Source organism: Eublepharis macularius, chromosome 13 (assembly GCF_028583425.1).
Source record: "Eublepharis macularius isolate TG4126 chromosome 13, MPM_Emac_v1.0, whole genome shotgun sequence".
Taxonomy (NCBI): Eukaryota; Metazoa; Chordata; class Lepidosauria; order Squamata; family Eublepharidae; genus Eublepharis; species Eublepharis macularius.
In genome coordinates, this window is record NC_072802.1 from 62,421,712 (window position 1) to 62,444,936 (window position 23,225).

The 23,225-nt window shown below is 43.6% G+C and overlaps 1 protein-coding gene across 1 annotated transcript in view; it reads left to right on the forward strand.

Moving 5' to 3' along the window:
* GALNT9 (polypeptide N-acetylgalactosaminyltransferase 9) overlaps window positions 1–23,225 on the forward strand; it is a 246,630-nt gene that overhangs the window by 89,399 nt on the left and 134,006 nt on the right. Inside the window, exons 3-4 of the mRNA XM_054996830.1 lie at window positions 11,955–12,121; window positions 13,407–13,581. Coding sequence (XP_054852805.1) covers window positions 11,955–12,121; window positions 13,407–13,581 — 342 coding nt within the window. The remainder of the gene's footprint in view (window positions 1–11,954; window positions 12,122–13,406; window positions 13,582–23,225) is intronic.

Sequence of the window (23,225 nt, forward strand, 5' to 3'; positions counted from 1 at the left end):
CCTTGGACTAGAGTGGGGGAAACCAGCACTAATTTCTGCTTAGACTTAAGAGATCTGGAAATTATAGTGAGCCAAGGGAGTGGGTAGAGAGGCGTCACAGGATCAGGGTTATCACTGGAGCATAACTATGATGCCTGCCCAGTAATTTGAAAGGGTTTGACTCAAAGGAGTCCCCTAAGGTCTGCTAAAGAGGAGAAGTCGTGCTGTGTGTATATTAGAAGTGGAGCACCTAACTTATAGGAGAGCCAGCCGCCGAAAGCGTTTAATGTAATACCTGTAAAGTCTGATTATAACACCAACCGCTCTAATACAAGCCTGTAACTTAAGAACAGCATTTTGTGCCTCACATCAAGCGTTTTGTGACTCACATCAGTGAAGTGTTCTGTTTAAAAACCTCTATGTTATTTTCAGTTTTGAACACCTGCCTACCTGCCTTCTTATTTTACCTTCTTGTAAATAAACCTTCTGTTACACTTTGAATCTCCCCAAGCCTTGAGTGCCAGTTTCTGTTTAAGAGAAGTGCAAACCCCTGATCTTTCCCCTACTTGGACTTGGCTGGGTAACCATACTACTTATATGTTACTGAAGGGTGGGACAAGAAATAAAGTTAAAGCTTAACATCAACCACGCTACTAAAAGCTTCCCAGCCTGGTATACAGCTTCATAGGCTTAGAAAGGAGAAGTTTTACCTCAGGGTAGGGGAAGGTCAGCCCAAGCCTGAGTTGGACGTGGGTTTGTGAAAATAGCATTCTTATGAGAATAATGTGGAAGAAGAGTGACATGAGCCATACTTGCCACCCTGAGCACCTTGGCGTAAGGGTGAGGTGGAAATGTGACATACAGAAAGAACCATGAATGATGCAATTGATTGTTTTGCAAGATTTTAAAAAATCAATCTGCATATGTACATTTGAGACAGAGGAGTTTCCACATGTCCTTAAAGGGGCACCCCACTCACCCTCCACTGCTGGCTTCTCCCCTTCACTCCACACGTTTCTGATTTCAAAACGGTAGCAGGCTGCCTGTATTCCGTTTTGTCGGCGCCTTTTGGGGGACCACGGGAAAGTGCATTCTCAGAAAAGGCACTGAAAAAATAGAAGCCAAACAACCAGCTACCATTTTGAAATCAGAGACGTGTGGAGTGAAGAGAAAAAACTGGCAGTATACAGTGAGTGTGCCGTCCATTTAAGGATGTGTAGAAATAGCCCTTGTGAAATGATGCATGCACAATGTTCCATACAAAATTCAGATATAAAAGATGGATTTATAGAGGATTCCCAATGCATGGGTTTCACTTTGGAAATGCGACCAAGTAATTTGCCGGGATATTCAAATGACTCTCTCCCTTTTGTGGTGTCTTTCTCATTACTCTGTGGCCATTTTCACATGTCTTACCGGCTCTGGTACATCGCACAAAGCTCCTGCAAGGACAGCATCTTCTTGGCGCAATTTCCCGGTTCTCGCACAAAATCGCACCAGGAAGATGCTGTCCTTGCGGGAGCTTTGTGCAATGTTCTGGAGCTGATAAGACATGTGAAAACGGCCTGTGTTGCTGCAGTGAGCCTTTTCATTTTGCCCAGATTTGTTGATATATTCCCACTTAGGGGTTTTTTTTAATGCCCTCTTTACACCATTTTACACAATTTTTATGCCATGAATATATATCAGGCACTTTGATACACAAGAGAGGCAATATGATGTCAAAGAGTGTATGCTCTGCGAAGGGAGCAGGGCGAGGAGGTAAAATTAGCACAAGAAGATGGAATGGTACAAAAATAAAACTCATAAGTTTGATCTGAAGTGAAATTGAAAGAGGGATTTTGCCCACTTGAACAGCAGGGATGAGAAATTCAAAATCTTCCATCAGTTTTGAGAGCTGGGATATTATCATAGACCAGGCTTAAATTCTAGCAACACATTCTTAAAGGGATTTGCACCTTTCAAAACCCATGCACTTCACTGGACTTAAAAGAGTGTCACGTGGCTTAGATTTGCCTGGCTAGTCAGCTATAAAGCTTTGGGCCAGTTGCTTTTTCTAAACCTAATCTACTATGCAAGATTGTTGTGAGGCTAAGACAGAGGATGATAGAAACATGTATGCTTCCCTGGTTGCCTTGGAGGAAAGGTGGGAGAAAATGTAATTTAGCACACCAAAAATCTAGGTAGAAATTCAGATGATGAGGATTTTAGAAGCAACCCTAATTCCTGGTCCAATGCCAAAATGCTTCCTGCTCTACCTCTGTCACTCAGTTGGCAATTCCAGGAAGTCAATCAAATGTTCTGAAATTCTCTAGAGGTTCAAAAGAGACAGCATCCTCCTGACTCCCCTTTAGATTGTCTCTTGCTTATCAGGAGTAGCAGCATCTTCCATCTTCCGCATGCAGGACCTCTCCTTCTCATTAGCGTCTCATCACGCCAGTTCATTATTTTTCTCCTTTAAAAAAAATCCACAGAATAGAGAAGAAAAGGTTCATCAGTGTTGAGGGGGGAGGGGGAGGGAAGCCCTGAAATGCAGCCATTAACATTTTCCCCAGGAGCAAGAACAAATTCTCATTATGTTGATTAGGAGACATAAAATGGAGACAGCAGGTTTGCCTGCCAGGTTCGGCAGCCAAAGAGCGGCTGGGTTCTGTGTCCTTGCTTGTGGGAAAGAAACAGAGATCAAGAATTTGAATCTCACCTACATAGAATCACATTAGGCTTTCAGCGGAAGGGAGGTGGAACAAGGTGGAAGACGTTTGGAGCTAGCTAATGCAGCTTAGCAAGCCTTATCTGGAAATCTTAAGAGGATACAGGGAGTATCACCTCAGTAGCTCTGGCCTGTTGATGGAAAGGAGTTACTTGATGTCTGTGATGAGATGACAGGCGCCTTGTCCTGTCAAAAGCTCATACCCTGGAAATCTAATTGGTCTTTAAGGTACTACTGGATCTGAATCTTGTTTGTCTGCTACTACAGATGATATCACAGCCAAGCTTACCTTTCAATTAATTGAATGCTGATAGACCTAATGCAAGCAGTGATTTCTTATGTGTCTGCTATAAGCAATTCACAGTTGCTTAGTTATTCTGAGAAGCTGTGTTTACTTACATTGGTTACTGAAGACAAGGATTCAGGGTTTTGTCTCAAAAGATAACGGTGTAATGGCATTGCGTGTTTGCCAGATACATTCAGGCAGAAAGGAATTCTTGAAAAGTAACATATTCGGACAATGGCTTATTCTGTAGGATCACAAGTGTGCAAATGTAACATGAGCTTGATTTTGCACTAAAAATGGTGATACGTGTACTAAAATGTCTAAATACGACATAACTGTAAACCAATCATATTGTAAAATTAGGTACAATGATACTGTGATTTCATCATTGCTATAGATCCAGAGGAATTAGCCGTGTTAGTCTGTAGTTGCAAAATAGTAAAGAGTCCAGTAGCACCTTTAAGACTAACCAACTTTTTGTAGCATAAGCTTTCGAGGACATTCAGGACATTCCATCAGGACATTCCATCAAGGACTTAAAGGCCACTGTAGTTCAACAGAAACCTTTCAAAAACAGAATCTAGTGGGAAGCTGCTGAACTGGAATTCATATGTAAATTTGACTCAGTCAGGCTTGGATTGAATAGGGACTATGAATGGTTATCTCATTATCAGAAGTAACTGATCCCATTATCAGAAGCTACTGATTGCATCTACTCCCCCCTCCCCTCTCCACCTATATATCTGACCAGTTTCTTCTTACCCTCCATGCATCTGACGAAGAGAACTGTGATTCTCGAAAGCTTATGCTACAGTACAATTGGTTAGACTTAAAGGTGCTACTGGACTCTTCGATTTTGCAACTACAGACTAACACGGCTAACTCCTCTGGATCTTTCAAGAACCACAGCTCTCTTTGTCAGATGCATCTGACAAAAGAGAGCTGTGGTTCTCGAAAGCTTATGCAACAATAAAGTTGGTTAGTCTTAAAGGTGCTACTGAACTCTTCACTATAATTGCTATAAGGGAGGAGCCAGAGAAAACCATTTTTGGCATTTTATTCTCTCTCCTACAATTGCACTTTAGAACTTTAATTGACCATTCCCTTCACTCCAGCCCTTTTCATCTAATTGGGAACAGCGGATTAACTGTTTCAGGCAGCCCCGGCGCCAGGGTTTCTGGTGCTGGAGGCCAACCACGCACGTGCATACTGCACGTGCGTGGCCCTGGACTGCATAATGACATCATCACGTGATGACATCATCATGCAGTGCCACCGGCGGATGGCTGGGGTGGAGCGAGGAGGCCACCACGTGCCGCACGCCCCCCCAGCCACCTGTCATTCCTGGCCCGTGTCTGCTGCGCCCGCCTGGGGGTGGGCGGCGGTGGCAGCACAGGGTTGACTGGCAGTGTGCGAGACATGTGCCTCCGCCCCTGGGACCCCCTCCAGCCCCACGGCGCCTGCAGCCCCTGCCTCACGGCCTCAACGGTGGCGTCAGCCCTGGTTTCAGGCATAACAAAGGCCAACATGGCTACTCATCTGAAACTTCCTCCAAAATAAGTACCCAAGGCTTTTCCTGCCTACCCATTCCAAACCTACCCAAGATACAGAGGAAGCCTCAACAATCAAGCCTGTGAGAGTAAATCAGATTCAGGCAGGCTTCTCCCCAACTTCTGTTGCCTGGCCAGGTTTTCTTTTATTATTTTGATTTTTATACCCCCCACAATTTCCTCCCCAGCTGAGACTGAGCGGCTTATAATAGCATTCTCTCCTGTTCGATCTCGTTTGTTGGTTGTCTGCCTTTCTCACTGAAACTCAGTGTGGATGACATAGTATAAGTCAAATACGATCAACAGAATGGAGCATCCCATAACAAGACTAGAAGGTTTGGAATGCAGAATTCTGAAACGAAGACTCACAGCAGCCATTCTGTGGGGTAGCTTAGGTTGAAAGTGTGCGACTGTTCCAGCAAGCTTCGATGGCAGAGTAGAGTTTCGAACTTGGGTTTCCCAGCTCAGTGCTCTAATTACTATACTATGCTGGCTCAAATATATGAAATATGCCTAATATATTTCTATATATCTATCCCAATTACCTGAAAGTTTGAAAGTGACTCCTTTGTGTAATAAGAAGTTGGATTCTACCAGCTTTTCCCCAGACTGGCTCAAGAGAAGGGAGAAGCAATCTGTCCCAATTCACCACTTTGTTACAGTGTCCCTAAATGGGTTTTTCGCCTGTCCTACAATTCTTGGCATAGCTTTTTCAGCGATCAAAAGAGGCTCTTCTTCCCTCCTGGGCCAGTGGAAATGCCAATGGATCCAACCCCAAATGCGCTTAATAAAAATAACCTGCCAGCCCTCTCATAATTGCCCGAAGTTGCTTCTGACAAAATTTCATAAATACATAAACAATGGCTCAGTGGAACCTAAACAATGGCACAGAATCGGAATAGCAGCCAAAACACAAACAGCAAATGCAAAAGCAATTAAAAACCCTACTAATTGAGAGTGGATTTGTGCTTGGATCCTTTGTGTCTGGAGCTGCAGGTGCCATTACAGCTGTTGCTGTGAAGCTGAAGAGTAACCTCTCCAGTTACCTTCAGCCCCCCTCTCCCACTACCATCTTCAGTATTGAATACCTTAATTCTAAATTCTTTAATGCCATTTACATTTTTTTTTTGAGTGTCAGGCTGCCAAAAATTTGTAGTGATTTGCCTAATCCTTTCCCAAACCCAGAGCATTAAAGTCTAGGAGCAAAACGTGTTGTTGTTAGAAGATCTATGTCAGGGAGCGGAGGGGAAAGGCATTGGGGAAAATCCTCCCCCCTTATCTGCTAATCCATTGAACTGCCAGCAAGTGCTGAACTTCAGCTGATTTGGAATATTAAAAAATCAGCCTTGTCTGCAACAGCCACTACTGTCGGTTTATTGAGAAGGCTCTTTTAGAGATGAACACAAACCGGGGAAAAAACAAATTGTGTGGTTTGTGGTTCGTCATGTTTCACTAACCACAAACCATGTACTTTTACTAAGTTGCCCCGGTTCACAAACTGGTTCGTGAAAACGTCACTTCCAGGGCAGCAGAAGGTCACTTTCGGGGTTGCAGAAAGCCCATCCCCCCCATTGCCTAGGAAACTGATTGATCGGTGCCAGACTGTCTGCAGTAACGAACCAAAAAATGAATGAAACAAACCAGCCTAAAAGTTCATGGGGGTTCGTCAGAAATGGGCTCTGACAAACCGCCGGTTCATGAGTCACGAACTGGCCCAGTTCATGACGAATTTTTGTTCATTTTTTGGTTCGTGTCCACCTCTAGGCTCTTTCTGTCCATGTGACAAAGTATTTCCAAAATTTAGATGTGTTCTGGCAAACCTGTAGCTAAAGTATAATATTTATTTATTTAGGATGGTATATATGAGATATATGGGCCATTTCCACATGTCTCTATAGGCACAGTGTATCCTCTGAACGCTGGCAGCTTTTCCCAGGCTTCCTCACGTCTACGTTTGCAAAAAGTTTGTACATTGTTTTGTTACAGTTTTTTCAGGGATTGCCCTTTCAATGGTGTTTTCTTTTGCTGCGGGTTGACAGTGTGGTTCCTTTGCATTCTTTGGCATCTGAATGGTTAAAGTGTTCTGAAGAATCCCCCTATCTCTGCCCGGTTCCTCCCCCAAAACTCTTTCCCTTTCAGTTCAACTGCAGAAGCCTCCTTGCAAAATGAGCTGAATGCAATTGCTTATGTGCCAAGTAAAAAAAAAATTGAAAGGGAGACGGGTGATTTCAGGATTTCAGATGACAAAAGTGCCTGACCTTCCCTCCAAACCCGCTTTTGTTAGGGACTGTTTGGAGGCTGTCCTGCGAATTCACAGTGCAAGATAAGCGCTTGTGTGGAGTGTGTGTGGAGGATGAGTTGTTGGAGCAACTCAGCAAAACACACACACCTAAAGTGGAAAAAGGGCAGGAACGATGGGCTGTCGAAATGGTCATGGTGATATTTTTACCCTGCTTAATGGCCAAAAAAATGGTTCCCAAAGGGGCTTCCTACTCCTCCCTCTGATCGTCCCATTGAAACCATGGGGAGCAAAATGCACTGAATCGAAACTAGAGTTGCTCGTTATCTGTTGCCAGTGGGAGATATCCCACCTTCAGCTCTTATTACCAGCTGCTACTCCAGTAGCCAGCAGGAGCAAAACAAAATAAAATATTGCCCTGAATCTTTCAAACAGTTTCAGAAATAAGTTTTAGATAAACACAGGGATATCTCAGATTGCTCCCGTTCTTCCTGTAATATATCTATCAATAGTAACCATGCTCTGTCCACATTCGTGTTCTTACCAAGATGCATTATTAGACTCCACGAGGATGTATTTTACAGCAGTGTAACACACAGTGGAACTCTGCGTGGTATAGATAATTCACTAGCCAGACTTTAAATTGTCACAATAAGGATATCAGAATCGGTAACAGGTTCTCTGACTCTTCCCATAAAATAAGGCTAGGAATAAGGAGGAAAATTACTTCTGCCAGGTTTCCCCCCCCTCGGGGTTACCTACTAGTCAAGCACCTTCTACCCTCACCCCACCCTTCCAAAGATAAATTGCTAATGGTTTTTAAAAAATGTAATCATTATGTTGAAGTGATGAGCTAGGAGGTCACCGAATTTGACAAGAGCAAGGAAAGTCATTTCCTGTGGTATCATTAGCTGTAGTTTAGAGAACGGGCCTCGTAATTGCTATGGTAATTGGACACTGGATTTGCCTGCGAGAGCATGTCGGTTATTTTTAACATTAATTTCTATGCGAAGGAGAGAGTTGGGCTTTTTATTTTCATTCTGTGGTGGTGCATTGGACTGGCCTTTCCTACAGTGTCAGTTTATTCTAGAGGTGAGCCGAAAGTTTGTTTCCAAACTTTTTCGCCTTGATACTGGGCTACGTGGCATGTGTGAAAGATTCTACAAAACCATACACTGCGCTGTTCTAATGTCTGAGGCTGCGATGCTGCCATTACTGTAGAGAGCTTTCCTTCGATAATCCAACAGGACACCAGAGTGAACTCTCAAGACGAACAGCTCTCTGCCCTCCCACTGATAGCTTGATGATTCCATGTCGCCAGATTTCATGGGCTGGATGTAGGTTTGCCAGCCTCCAAAATGCGCTGGAAATCGCCCAGAAGTGTTACTGATCCCAGACCACAAAGATCCCAGACCCCTGGAGAAAATAGTTGCTTTCGAAGGTCTATAGCATTATACCCTGCTGAGCTCTTTCCCCCATCACCAGGAATTTCCCAAGCTGGACTAGCTGTATGGCATTATCAAAAAGATACGACAGAGTGAGGGCAGGAAGCATTTCTTCTTGTCTGTCACTCTGGTGTCCTGGTTGTCAGGCACTGGGATGCAGTGTGAAACAGCTGAAGGCGATAAAAGATTTTTTACCCTGTTCATTGTACACATGACATGAAGTGGATTTCTACTCAGTTAGACCATTGATCTATTAAGGTCTATGCTGACTGGCAACGGCTGTCCACAGTCTTGGGCCGAGGACTTTCCCATCACGTATTACCTGATCCTTTTCACTGAAGATGCTACAGATTGAACTTCAGATCTTCTACATGCAGAATGGATGCCCTATCACTCAGCCATGGTCCACTCTGTTCATTCTCTCCTTCCCAGTCTCAGTGAAATGTATCCTCAGGGTTGCTGCCTTTGCAAGGGTGGTGAAGTTGGCAGGAGGCTGGGGAGATGTGCAGGCACGGAAAAACAAAGCACAATATTTGCAGCAGTTGTGAGGCTTAGGCAAGGGCAGGGCTGCCTAGCCAAGGGAAGCTGATGCAGGCCACCGGTGTTAACTTGCACTTAGGTACTGAGATCTTAAATGGGAATTGTGTTGCAAATGAGCCATGTAATATTGTTGGGCCAGAGGCTGACCCCACAGCTGAGTTGCGTGCCTTCCTTTTGGAGGGCAGGGGGGAAACACTGGTCATGTCACACCAAAGAGATGAATTCTGACTTGCCTCCTGTGGTGGTGGAAAGTTCCATCAAGTTATAGCTGACTTAGGGTTTTCATGGCAAGAGACTAACAGAGGTGGTTTGTTATTGCCTGCCTCTGCAACCCTGGTCTTTGTTGGAGGTCTCCCATCCAATTACTAACCAAAGAAGTCCTGCTTAGCTTCCGAGATCTGACAAGATTGGACTTGCCTGGACTATTCGGGTCATGGCCTTTGTGATGGGACTTGGGTATAACTCATGTGGTTCAGAATTTTAGATTATAACATTTCAGTCTGCAGATGTTTATGAAGTAAGTGGATACAAATGATGATAACATGAGTTTAACAGCAAAGATCCCTAGTAAAACAACATAATGCAATGTGGTTGGGACTGAAAAAGTGGAAGAAAAAAGATAGACCATTTTCATACGTCTTTCGCCTCGCACAAAATCGCACAAAACTCACGGGACAGCATCTTCATGGCGTGATTTCCCATCATGATTCCATTTCATGGTGTGATGACGTCAGAAATCACACCATGAAATGGAATCAAGATGGGAAATCATGCCTTGAAGACGCCGTCATTCTGTGTGTTTTGCATGATTTTGCGCGAGGAGAAAGACGTGTGAAAACGGCCAATGTATCCCTAATAGAGGTCATTTCCAAGCGGATCCATCATGTTACGGTTCTAGTTCCTCTACAAGAACGCCCTCCTGACTTGCCACCTAATGAACCTAGTTTGAGGTTTTCCATAAATACATATAGCAGGTCAGACAACTGATCCAGCTAGCTCATAATGGCCTGCTGTGACTGGAAGCAGTTCTCTGGGGTCTCAGGTACAAAAAAGTCTTCCTCGGTACCTGCTACCCAACATCTTTTAAGTAGAGATGCCAAGAATTGAACCTGGGACCTTCTGTAGGCAAAGCAGATCCTCTACCACTGGGCCACCGCTTCTAATGGGGCTTGTTTAACCTACTGCAGCCTCCTGTTTGCAGTCAGTCCTTTGTGCAATGAAGAGAATCTCCTTTTTAAAATGAGGGATGGTTTTCTATCCATTGTCAGTACACATTGGATATGCATATGCACCCCATATCTTATTTATGAGGTTTCAGGTTGCAGTAACCCCTTATGGTTACTCAAATTACTGGGTACTAGTAGTAACTAATCTCTGATTACCAGTAACCAGTTTTGGCTCAATATTAACCAGTTTTGGCTCAAAGCTATTGCTACCTTCCCTATACTATCTGGGACGGCAATAAAAGTTTGCATTTTGCATTCTCCATGTTCAAAATGCCATCATCTTGTGGTTTTCCCACACATCTTGTTGTAAACAAGCCCCTGATCTGGTTATAAAGATCTCGATGTTGATATTTTGTTCGTACGGCACGCATTTATCCCCTGGCATTCGTTTTAAAAGCTCAAATATCACATTTTCCATGCTTGAAGAGCAACCTTGCCCCAGAGATATGTTGTGTAATGTCTCAAAGTACTCTTTCCTGATGGCCAATGCATTTCGTTGTGATTTGCTTTATTGCTGTGATTTTAGTACTGACTCTGGAGCTGACACAAGGAGGAGACATTCCCAGATTTGCAAGAGAAAATCTTTGTCTTAAAATCCAAATTATGAAAATTTGCTGGGTTACAAACTAGGGTTGCCAACTGCAGCTTGGGAAATTCTAGGAGATTTGACAGCTGTGCCTGGGAGGGTAGAGTTTGAGGACCGAAGGAAATTCAGAAGATAGGTGATGCTCTCTGATAGAAAGCTGGAAGTTGGCAATCCTATCACAAATACATGTTTAAATTTGCCTCCTCTCTAAGAGTGGAAATACACATTGGGAATTACCTGGGGATGCTCCAGTGCAGGATTTTATGTGTGGTCCTCAATTCATGTACAGGCTGTTCTTGCTCAGTGCATGTGTATGCTGCTTTCACAGAGTTCCCTTTGTGTGACTGCATCTGCAAGTGAGTACAGAGGGCAGAGCGCCAATTCAGCTCTGTTTTCGCTACAAGAACAAGTACTGTAGGCTCCTTTGACTTGCCCATTTGCATTCCTTTAAGGTGTGAGAAAGTGTCCAGATCTGCATTTCAATGAATGGACGTGGGGGAAACTGGGATACTTTTAGCAGCTGAGGAGGGATTGATATCGAACGCATGAATGTATTCACGCAGAGCAAATTAAAATGTGACTGTACAAACAAGTGCTTGTGAAATTGGAGGGGAGACACATGAAATGAGCATCCCTAGGCACTTAGTAACGTGTATTTCCACCCTAAGAGCAGATTCACGTAGGGAAATCAGTCCCTGATTTTCTTGCATGCAATCTCAGTGTGAATTCTGCAACTATAGCCGCTGTCCATTCCTGCCGATGCATTGGCAGAAAATGATGGGGCCTGGCTGACATGGAGGTTTCTCATTATTAGGGATGATCAAATGCTTCTGATTCAATTTCTTTTTCTATTCATTTATATTTTGGTCGGTGGTTCTGGTTCTTTCCTTCTTAACTATTCTATTGCTTGTATAGGTCTGTCTTTCTTGTGCATGATGCCATACTGTTTTTCTATGCAATGTATACAGCACGTCCTTTATGTGTATAATGTACATGCATGGGTTGCTAATTGATTGATGCACAAACAATGTTGAAAAATGCATTTTACTGGGGAAATTGAGGAAATAGAAAACAGGACACAAATAAAGAATTATGGGTTTGATTAATGCAATGGAGAAGCGAAACTGAAACTGGATTTCTGAGCTGAAGCCATCAGGGTGAAAAGTTAAAAACTGTTCCTCTTCTCTGCGTGGTCAAATACACCAAAGTGACCATGTGGTAAAACATATAGACAGTTTGTATGGGTCATTCAGCCACTATTATTAGATATGTTATTTTCTTGGGGGAAAGATGAGATTGAAGAGTTTCTTCCTCCAGTGCACAGAGGCTCTGGGTGAAGATTTTCGTCTTTCCAATGTACAATGGCTCTTAGCTCTTCCTTTTTTCTTTCCAGGTGCAAACAGATGTCCTACCCTGAGGAACTGCCCCAGATCTCGGTGGTCTTTATTTTTGTAAATGAGGCCCTGTCTGTCATCTTGCGCTCAGTACACAGTGTTGTGAATCACACCCCATCCCACTTGCTGAAGGAGATTATTCTGGTGGACGACAACAGCGACAATGGTAAATAATATACATAACATCTGTTTGTTTATCTGTTTCTGTTTTTTCGTATAGGTCTGTTTGCCATCTCTTGTCCCTAATGAGAGAAAGCTGTTAATTAAAAATAATTTGGATGCATGTTCGTGCTGCTTTACATATGTTGTCCTCCATGGAGATGGCATGCCAGTCGTGAGCTCCGCCGTTGAGTTCTGGCCCACTGTTGGTTATGCATAACCTAATTTCTGCACATTGCTCCTGCAGAATTCCTGTTTCACATGAATAGAAAGGGTAGTTATGCACTACCCTTCTCAAAATGAATACATGGAAATGTTCTTTCTGTGGAAGTAAATGGATATTCTGTATGTGTGTGTTATGTGCCATCAAGTGGCTTCTGACTTACGGCAACTCTATGGATGAAAGACCTCTAAAACATCCTATCTTTAACAACCTCCAGCTTGTGTATGCAGGAACAGTATATGTTCCTAGGATACACTGGATCAAGTTAGAGATTCCCGATTATTTTATCTGTATTATTTAGGGTTGTCAGTGCAGAGAATCTTGTTAGGACAGGGTATGGGTAGGGAAACCATCACAGATGTGGCAACGTCACATTAGAGTGATCTTCTGGAAGTGATGTCAAATACACACCACGGCAGTGACGGCACTCTAGGAATTCTCCCAATCTCTATAGTAAAAAGATCATAAAGATTAGGGATATTCTTAGAGTGTCATGGATACGGTGGCTGGAAGTGACATTGCAGCATCCATGATGTCATTCCCCCTGCTGGGTCACACAACACTGACCCAGCAGGGTCAGTAGGGGATAGTGTGAGAAAGCCAGTGGGGGCAGGAGGGTGCTGTGGTGGGCAATTAGTAAGCCTAATATTATTCCATTTCCTCTACCAGTTTCCTTTATGTAGACTAAATGTACTCACAGGAGAGGGGAATAATTCGAATATCCCACTCCCAGAAAATCAGGATTCTTTAAGCTCTCAGAGATTTGAGCAGGCTGATCTCTCTCTTAATTGACATTTAGATACCCTCAATATTTCATCCCTTTTGGAGAATATTTCGCCCTCATCGGGCCAGTGGTTAAGGACTTTTAAAACATTTTAGTTAGTTGTAAAGGTTATATTTTTCTACATATGTGGAGAATCCTCCAGGTAAAGACTGCTAACTTTTCTTGGGATAGCCCTGTTGCATTGATTTCATTATCTATATAATGAAATGGAGTGATAGAAATGGAAGGTGCAAATTTAAATAAAAATAAATTCCAGTCAGATCTGTTTATCTCTTTGTTTTATAGTTGAGTTGAAGTTTAATTTGGACCAGTATGTGCACAAGAGATATCCAGGACTGGTGAAAATAGTGCGAAACAACAAACGGGAAGGGCTAATCCGAGCCAGAATCCAAGGTTGGAAAGCGGCAACGTCCCCTGTGGTTGGTTTTTTCGATGCTCACGTTGAGTTCAACACTGGGTGGTAAGTAGGGATGTTTCAGTTGGCAAAATCTTCATTTTCTGACAGGTGCTCTCCCCTATCTTTCCCCAACTGTACAAACAAAATCAATAGAATTAGTGACATTTTTTGTGCATCAGCCGCTTATAAACCTCATATATATGGTGTACAAATGGTGTAATTAAAACAAACAAGTCAGGAAAAGCAGAAACAAAAAAACAGATGAAGTGGAAAAGCTCACAATGATATACAAAAATCCCAAAGGTATATTTGTATATCCCTATTGGGAAAGCTTTGTTATAACTCCCAGATTCATTGATTTGCCCACACAATTAGAGGTGTGAATGTGGTTCAAGGCAGCTTGGTTGGTTGTGACTTGATGACACATATTATTGTTATTGCTGTTGTTGTCTGATATTATCACAGTCCACTGGATGTTTGGGTGGACTTTATTGGTCCTTCATCAATTCAGATTTTATCCAAGAATCTAGGAGTCAGTGTGGTATCGCCTTACTATGTGGCATGTTCCAAGTAGTGCAGTTTGCAACTGACAAGTTGTTATCTTGTTTATGCTGCTGCCACTGATGATAATAATGATGATGATGATTACATGAGGTTAGTTGGTTAGTTAGTTAGTTAGATAGTTAGTTAGTTAGTTCGTTCGTTCAATTTTTAACCCATGCTCCCTGCAAGCAGGCTCAGGGTGGGTAACAACAACAGGAGAACTGTGTGACTAGGTCTAGGTGGGGAAGTTAATCAGGGGAAACTGAGTGCAAAAATCTGATGCATTTCTTTTTTTGGCAAATCAGGAAGCAAAGAGAATTAACGTCTCTTCTTATCTCTGAAGACAATGAATATCTATATTCCTTTGGAGTCCCAAACATATTTATTTGAGGACTGTCACCCAGTTAAAGAAGTCAATGAATAACATTTTTGATGGCGTAATTAGCTGATTAAATCTGCATGGGTTCCCTTATTACAATCAAATAGAGCCGAAGGGAGAAAAAATATTTTTATTAGCCTGTGAATGATTTGTATACCTCTAACAACAGGCATGGTTTGGATCAAGATAGTAGCCTTGTTAGTCAGTCTGTCATAGTAGAAAAGAGCAACAGTCCAGTAGCACCTGTAAGACTAACAAAATTTGTGGTAGGGTATGAGCTTTCATGAGTCACAGTTCACTTCTTCAGCAAGCTGTATGACTCATGAAAGCTCATATGCTACCAAAAATTTTGTTAGACATGGTTTGAGAAGAGATATTTGCTCCTGCATGAAAGAGGAAAGTGTCTTCTAGTTTAGCTCTCTTCCAGATGCCTCCAAAGATTAGGTGGGTGATGTTGGGGGGGGGGCAAGACCTTCTGTTTGGGAGCACCCCTGTTGTGAAGAGAGAGACGCCCCCCCCCTGTTACATATAGAACAAGTTTGGTGTAGTGGTTAACAGCAGTAGGACTCTAATCTGGAGAATCGGGTTCAATTCCCCACTCCTCCGGTTGAAGCCAGCTGGGTGACCTTGGGTCAGTCACAGCTCTCTCAGAGCTTTCTCAGCCCCACCCACCTCACAGGGTGATTGTCGTGAGGATAATAATAACACACTTTGTAAACCGCTCTGAGTAGGTGTTAAGGTGCCCTGAAGGGCGGTATATAAAACGAATGTTATTATTATTATTCTGTGAGGGAGTGCAGACTATGAGAAGTAAGGATTCAGAGGGATGAGAAACCCCTCTCTCTTGGCTGGTTTTCTTAAACCCCAGAAGAAAAAGAATCACTCCCTGGGGAATGTTCAATCTGAGCCTGGGTTCAGGATAAGAATGTTTAAAATATTAATTTGCAAAAATGAGTATACAGTCTCTGAGCCTTAGCTCCAACGTCTCTCCCTCTCTCCTCTGCAAGCCTGTGGCTCCCTTCCATTCACATTCCATCCCACTTCACATCCAATCTTCACTGAAAAGGCTTATCTCAGTTTTCATAACAACAAGGCACTTCTAGCCTTGACTCTCAGCCAAGCCTTAACTGTCAAAATAGAAAAGGGTACTAGGAAAGCTATTGCAATAACTCAGCAGCGACTACGGTCTTCACAAGGCAAAAACGATCAAATCCAAAAGTTGTCCGGTGTCAGTCACATTAGAGTCATAAGAGGTCAGGTTGGCACGTATCTATTACACACTCAGACAGCACCCATTCTGTTTTCTTTTAGGTGACACATTAAAACACTTTGATACTCCCAAACTTTTGATAGTTGACCTGATTTTAGTACATACTGTATGTGTTTCACTTGGTGAGTGGGAACGTTATCTAACTAACCAACCCATAAGTGTGTGGAATATAACAATATGTATTTTATAAGTACTTTAATTAAAAACAGTTACCTTAAAAAAAAAAAGTTACCCAGTTACTTGGCAAGGGGAAACGTTATCAAACTAATCGACCAACACTGCAATCTTAAGCAGAGTTTCACCCTTCTAGGTCCCTTGCTTTCAGTAGACTTACGGATGCTCGAACACATACTAGTTCTGCTCACATCTTGTTTGCCAGTAGATCAAGATGGGTAGCCATGTTAGTCTGTCTGTAGCAGCAGAAAAGAGCAAGAGTCCAGTAGCAGCTATAAGACTAACAAAAATGGTGGTAGGGTATGAGCTTTTGTGAGTCACACAGCTCACTTCTTCAGATACAGCTAGAATGTAAGTCCATCTGTCTTTATCTTTGTCCTTTGAATGTGGACATACATTCTAGCTGTATCTGAAGAAGTGAGCTGTGACTCACGAAACCTCATACCCTACCACAAATTTTGTTAGTCTTATAGGTGCTACTGGACTCTTGCTCTTTTCTACTGTTTGCCAGTAGTGATCAGGCTGCCAATTAATCAGCATGGTGTTCACTTGTTTGCAGTCTGTTCATGTGCCTTTGCAAGAGGAAGCTACTTGCAGTCATCAGAAGCTGACTACCAGCTGATAAGGAATCGGCTGGGAGTCAGCTTCTGGTCTCCTCTTGGGGAATTTTTACTCTGTACCCAACAAATTTTTCACAGGGTCAGAGGGATCAGAGCCGACTCCCAGCTGATCAACTGGAAGTTGGTTCTTCTGATTCCCCCATCCTAGGCACTTTGCTGCCTCCCAGACTTGCTGAGATGTAGCAATTTTAGGGGGGGGGCAGTTAGACCCCAGCTTATTTCCCTTTTCTCCTACTCCCCTGCAGGCTGGTCTGCAGGAAAAAAAGAGAAACAAGATATCAATCCTCTCCCTGCCTTGTTTCTGCCTCTGCCTAGATTGTGTATGTGGGGGGAGATGTTCTTTCTCATCCCCTTTTTGCAGTACAGAGATTCAAAACATTGCTTCTGTTCCCACCCAGCTTGGAGAGGAGGGAAGAGAAAGAATCTCTTTCTTCTCTCCCTTTTGCAATTTCACCGTTTAGGTATTTTACCGAATGGGCACAGTCAGAACCCAAGTCCCAGTTGATCCTCTGAACATCTGTGCATGAGCTTCTGACCAACTTGTTTGGCACCTACTTGAGTTGCATGATATAATCCAAACATATCCCTCACTAGCTCATGTTCTGATCATGAGTGTCAAACAAGGTGAGTTCGAGTTCGAGTTACTCGGGTTTTACCATAGAGTTTCCAATGAATCCTAGAGTGGTGTGATGTCACTTCTGGGTTGGCCCAGAAACAACATCATGCAGTTAATGCATCAATATTTTTTCTTCATCCCTTCCCCTTTCCACCAGCCTACCAAGCAGCATTGGGGTTGGAGGGTTGCCAGTGAGAGGTCTGCCACTATAGACGTGGCAAGTTAGCTTATGTGCTGAACAGGTTTGCTGAAAAAAATTGCAACATCTCTCATTGTCTTCTCTCCCCCTTTCCCCAAAGCTACTTCTTTCAAGTCAATTCATGGCATGGCAGGTTGGGGCATGAGAAGGGGGCAGCAGTGGCAGCAAAAGAGGAGAGCATACACACCCACTCAGCTGCGAGGTAGCCTTGCAAGGGAAACACCCGTACTCTCTGTCCATCTATTTCTCCCTCCCTCCTCTTCCTTCTCCTTCCAGTCCCTTTGCTCACCTCCCCAAATTTGGTGTGGTAGAGATTCTGGCTTGTACCTGGGGATGGGGGCAAGAAAGTGGAGACCACGATCAATGAAGGCAATAGTGGGGCAGAAATTTGCCATTTCAGCAGCCACCTGTCTAGAATACCCAGATGTTCAGGTATACTTATCGCATGACTGCATTTACCTAAAAAGCAACGTCTGGTCAGGCCCACCTCGTGCATCAGGATTTTTGCAGCGCTGCAGAAAACATAAAGAAAATTTGCAAAACATGATGAGGGAAGCTCCACTTGTGCCAGGATTTACTGCTGTCGTAATCACAATCCTTTTGGGTGTGTTTATAGTGCCCTTGCTATTTTATTGCATTTTTATTGCAATTTTTAAAACAGTTTTACAATAAGGAGTCTAACATAAATACAAATTGGAATCATTTTTATTCAGAGCCTTTGTTCGTTCAGAGTTTCCGAGCTCCATTCTTCCCTCCCACTCCAGTCCCTTCCTGGTTCTTTGGTAGTTCGCTGTCCCCAGAAATCGACAGCCCTTTTCAGATGTTCATTTCTGGAGCACTGACCCCACTTCACAGGAATGCATACTACCCACAGTCCTCACAATATGCACAGTTAAGGTTTTGTGTGAATAGAGGAAGTTGTGTATTTTTCTGTAAGCATATCACTTTGGTCATTGATCCAGAGGAGTTAGCCGTGTTAGCCTACAGTAGCAAAATAGAAAAGAGTCCAGTAGCACCTTTAAGACTAACCCAACTTTACTGTAGCATAAGCTTTCGAGAACCACAATTGCATCTGATGAAGAGAGCTGTGGTTCTCGAAAGCTTATGTTACAGTAAAGTTGGTTAGTCTTAAAGGTGCTACTGGACTCTTTTCTTTTTTTATATCCCTTTCGTGCCCTGACCTGGATAGGCCAGGAGAACCTGATCTCATCAGCTCTCAAAAGCTAAGCAGAGTCAGCCTTGGTTAATAATTGGATGGGAGACCTTCAAGAAAGACCAAGGTTGCAGAGGTAGCAACGGCAAACCACCTCTGTTAGTCCCTTGCCATGAAAACCGCACCAGGGGTCACCATAAGTTAACTCTGACTTGAGGGCCAGATTTCATTTTCATCACTTCGGTAGCCATAGATAGAACAGTAGAAAAGAGCAAGAGTCCAATAGCACCTATAAGACTAACAAAATTTGTGGTAAGGTATGAGCTTGTGTGTTTCACAGCTCGCTTCTTCATACAATGGACAGTACTGAAAGTCACTCAATAAGAGGTTGTGCCTTAGTGGTTGGTATTCTGGCTTGGCTTCCAGAAGCGAAGCCAAATGTATCTGAAGAAGTGAGGTGTGACTCACAGAAGCTCCTATTCTACCACAAATGTTGTTAGTCTTATAGGTGCTACTGGACTCTTGCTCTTTTCTATCTGAAGACGTGAGCTGTGACTCACGGAAGCTCATACCCTACCACAAATGTTGTTAGCCTTACAGGTGCTATTGGACTCTTGTTTTTTTTTACTGCTACAGACCGACAGACAAGTGGTTCTGTGTGCCTGCACATATGCTGGGGTAGCATTCAATGTGTGGATAGTGGAGGGAATCTTGCCCAGTGACCCCCAGTTCAGCAGGACAAGTAAGAAAAGAAGGAATTCCTCAGCTACTTTTCCTCACAACCCACACTTGTGCCGCTCGATTTAAGGGCAATGGAGGAGGCCAGGGGGATGCCAATTTAGACATTAAATATTACTGTTAAAAGTATTTCCAAAGTAAAGCTTGAGGTTTTTGTATTCCATTAGCCCAGCGTCTGGAATTCATCGGGGCATGTGTTAAAAACAAAAAAGGGCGGCTTGATTTATGTGGTAATCGATAACTGACCTTGAAATGGTGCTGAGGTGATTCTGCGTTGACACTTTTATTATCCTCCGCAAGATGATGCTGTCGTTTAAAATCTTGTCTGCAATCTGCACTAAAACTCTCACCCCTGACAACAGCTTTCCCAAGACTGTTTCTTCGTCAAACTCTTCCAGCGTCGAAACAATTATTTTGTCCCATCCAGCGCTGATATTAAGGGCAGTGGAAAGCCTCACGTCCCAAAGTGCCAAAGCGTTACTGTCCTTCCTCACCGACCTGGCTAACTCCAATTCAGACATTACGGAATACACAGGTTGGGACTGCGTTTTCCACCTCGTGTGACAGTCTGACATGAGTTGCAGGTTACCTTCATTTCCCGTGTGCCCGATTCAGATCATGACTGTAGCATGTGCGGGGACGGAGTTTCACCTTCTGTCTCCTCCACCGTTGTTGGTGGCGAGTGCCATCAGGTCATAGATGACTTTTAGCAATGCCTAGTGGGGTTTCCAAGGCAAGAGACTAACAGAGCTTCACCATTATGTCAACCTAGGCCGTTTCCAGACGGCTTACCTGCATCCAGGACGTCACGCCACGTTTCGGATCATGCCGGGGAAAACGCGAAATATCACGTTTTCCTCGGCACGATCCGAAACGTGGCATGACGTCCCAGGTGCAGGTAAGCCATCTGGAAATGGCCCTATAGTAGTCCAAAGAGATACCATTTCTCTCATTTAGGGAAAGCTGTGATTAGGATCACCTGAAGTTTACAAAAAGTCAAAAAACAGCCATGGGATAAGATGGGGAGTGGAGCACTGGGGAGCACTGGAGCACACACAGATGCACGCATGCACGCATGCACACGTGCACTGTTTCTGATCTCAATTACTGAAACTCCTAGTGCGACTTAAGGATGATATGGAATTTCTCATTCCTTCTCTTTTGACCCCCTAAATCTCCGCCTTGATTCGACATTTCCATTCTGCAAATCCAAACCCATGATTCTTCATTTTTGTTGCATTTTTCGTTTGCATTTTCCGTTTGCTCACACTGCATTTTGCTCATAAACTACACATTTTTCAGCTTTTTTCCGGCATCAATAAATCAGCATTATATACACATTATGCATATATAATGACACATGCGATTTATAAAATGCCTGCAATGTATAACAATCAAACAGCCTGAATGCATAATCCAAGCCAATGCACCGAACCAATAGCAAAAGTTGGAGAACTCAAATAATTGACGAGAGCAGATAAATATATACCCAAAAAAATGAAAAGGGGAACTTTAGCACATCATAGACAGCTGCTGCGTGCCCCACAGAAGAAAATATGGAAGCATCACACAGAGGTGGCCACCTGCAGTTCCCCTCATGGAGTAAGCAGCTGCTGGGCTGAGGGATGGAATTTCAACTGGAAAAATGAAATGCGGGATTTAAAAAATATGCCCAGTTTTTTTTTAGCACTTATTTGAACACCTGCCCCCTGGTGGTTGCTTTTAAAAAGTGCAGGAGATCCCAGAGATGTGAGTTTGATGAGATTTCATTAACAGCACACTCAGTTAGGATACTAAGAGCAGAACCACAAGTGACAAAAGGCACAGATTGGACACTTGTCAGCTTCCCTCAAGTTTTGATGGGAAATGTAGGCAGCTTGGCGGAATGCTGGACAAGTGACAGTTGAAAAGTCCATTGGACAGCAGTCAGAGAGCGAAGCTGCGAGACCAGGATGCCTACATTTCCCATCAAAACTTGAGGGAAGCTGACAAGTGTCCAATCTGTGCCTTTTGTCATTTGTGGTTCTGCTCTAAGTCACTTATGGGTCCCTCATGGCTTTAAGAGTATGATACTGAGACCTAATGTTGTGTAGTGGTTAGAGGGTTAGACTGGGATCTGGGAGACCCAGGTTCAAAGCCCTACTCTGCCATGGAAGCGTGCTGGGTGACCCTGAGCCAGTTACAAAGTCTCAGCCAAACCTACCTCACAGGGTTCTTGAGAAGATAAAATGTAGGAGAGGAGAATAATGGCAGCCAGTTTGGGTCCCCTTTGGAGAGAAAAGCAGGGTATAAATGAACTCAAGAAAATAAATATATTTGTTTACAACCTAGTCTGTTCATACAAGTAGCATGTCTTAAAACATCTTAGCTGCTGCTACCTGTCGTATATGAAAGAACCCAGAGCTCTCAAGTTCCAGTGCCGGAATGGGGCTAGGCACAGATGAGAGGGGGTCATGGCTTAATGCTAGAACCACTACTTTGCATGCACAAGGTCCCAGGTTCAATCTCCTGGCTCTCCAGTTAAAATAAGATTGTATTTGATGGATCATCAACCAACAGGGAGACTGCAACAAGGACATCAGAAGGAGATTGAGACTTGGAAGAGCAGCTGTGAGGGAGCTAGATAGAGCCTTAAAGATTAAGATGTCTCTCTGGGGACCAAGATCAAGATAATCCAGACTATGGTATTTCCCTTAACTATGTACGGATATGAAGGTTGGGCAGTGAGGAAAGCTGACAGGAAGAAAATTGATTCATTTGAAATGTGGTGCTGGAGGAAAGTTTTGCGAATACCATGGACAGCCAGAAAGACAAATAAGTGGGTTCTAGATCAAAACAAGCCTAGGGCTTTTTTTTCTGGGAAAAGAGGTGGTGGAACTCAGTGGTGGAACTCAAGACTGCACAATGACATCACTTTGGGTCAGCTGGAACAAGGGGGGAGTTTTTTAAGGTTTAAATTGCCCTTGGCGAAAATGGTCACATGGCCGGTGGCCCCGCCCCCTGATCTCCAGACAGAGGGGAGTTTAGATTGCCCTCTGCACCACCAGACAGAGAGATCAGGGGGCGGGGCTACCGGCCATGTGACCATTTTTAAGAGGTGCTGGAACTCTGTTCCACTGCGTTCCCGCTGAAAAAAAGCCCTGATCAAGCCTGAATTCTCCCTAGAAGCTAAAATGACAAAACTAAGGCTATCTACTTTGATCACATCACGAGAAGACAAGATTCTCTGGAAAAGTTAATAATGCTAAGAAAAGTGGAAGGCAGTAGGAAAAGAGGAAGACCTAAAACGACTTGGCTTGACTCAACAAAAGAAGCCACGTCCTCCAGTTTGCAAGATGTGAGCAAGTCTGCTAATGATAGGAAGTTTTGGAGGTCTTTCATTCATAGGGTCGCAACTTGATGGCACATAACACACACACATTTGATGTGAACAACCTCTACCTGTTACCCTGGACAGCTGCTGCCAATCAGAGTAGACAATAGTGTCAATGGTAGACCTGTGGTCTGACCTGGTTTGAGGCAGCTTCTTGTGTTTATGTGATCCTACTCAGATGATACTTTGTCGGGGGCATTCAACACTTGATAAGGAACACTTGAGTACTTTCCCCCATTTAATGAGAAGTCTTCTCGACCCATCTGTCCATCAGTCCTGGCATAGATCTTGGTCAGAGCAGTCCCATATTCAAATAAATGCAGTATAGCACAAGGCGCTCATTTTTTCCTCTGTATGATTAGATGGGGGATGTATATGTAAATTCCTCTGCTCCCCTTCAAATACTGATTGATCACAGTGGCTCCTGTTACTGGTTTGCCACCATGGGCTATGGAAGGTAGGAACCACAACTGGGAATTGCCCGCATAAAGATGGTAGGTGGGATCCAGACTGTTTCTATGGGCAAACATTTCTGTCCATGGAGTGTAATTTTCCTGACTTTCCCTCTCATGGCAGGGCAAAGCACCCCTGTATCTTGTTCCTGGGGGTCCGGTCTCAGCCAAGTGCAGGATTTCAGGGGGT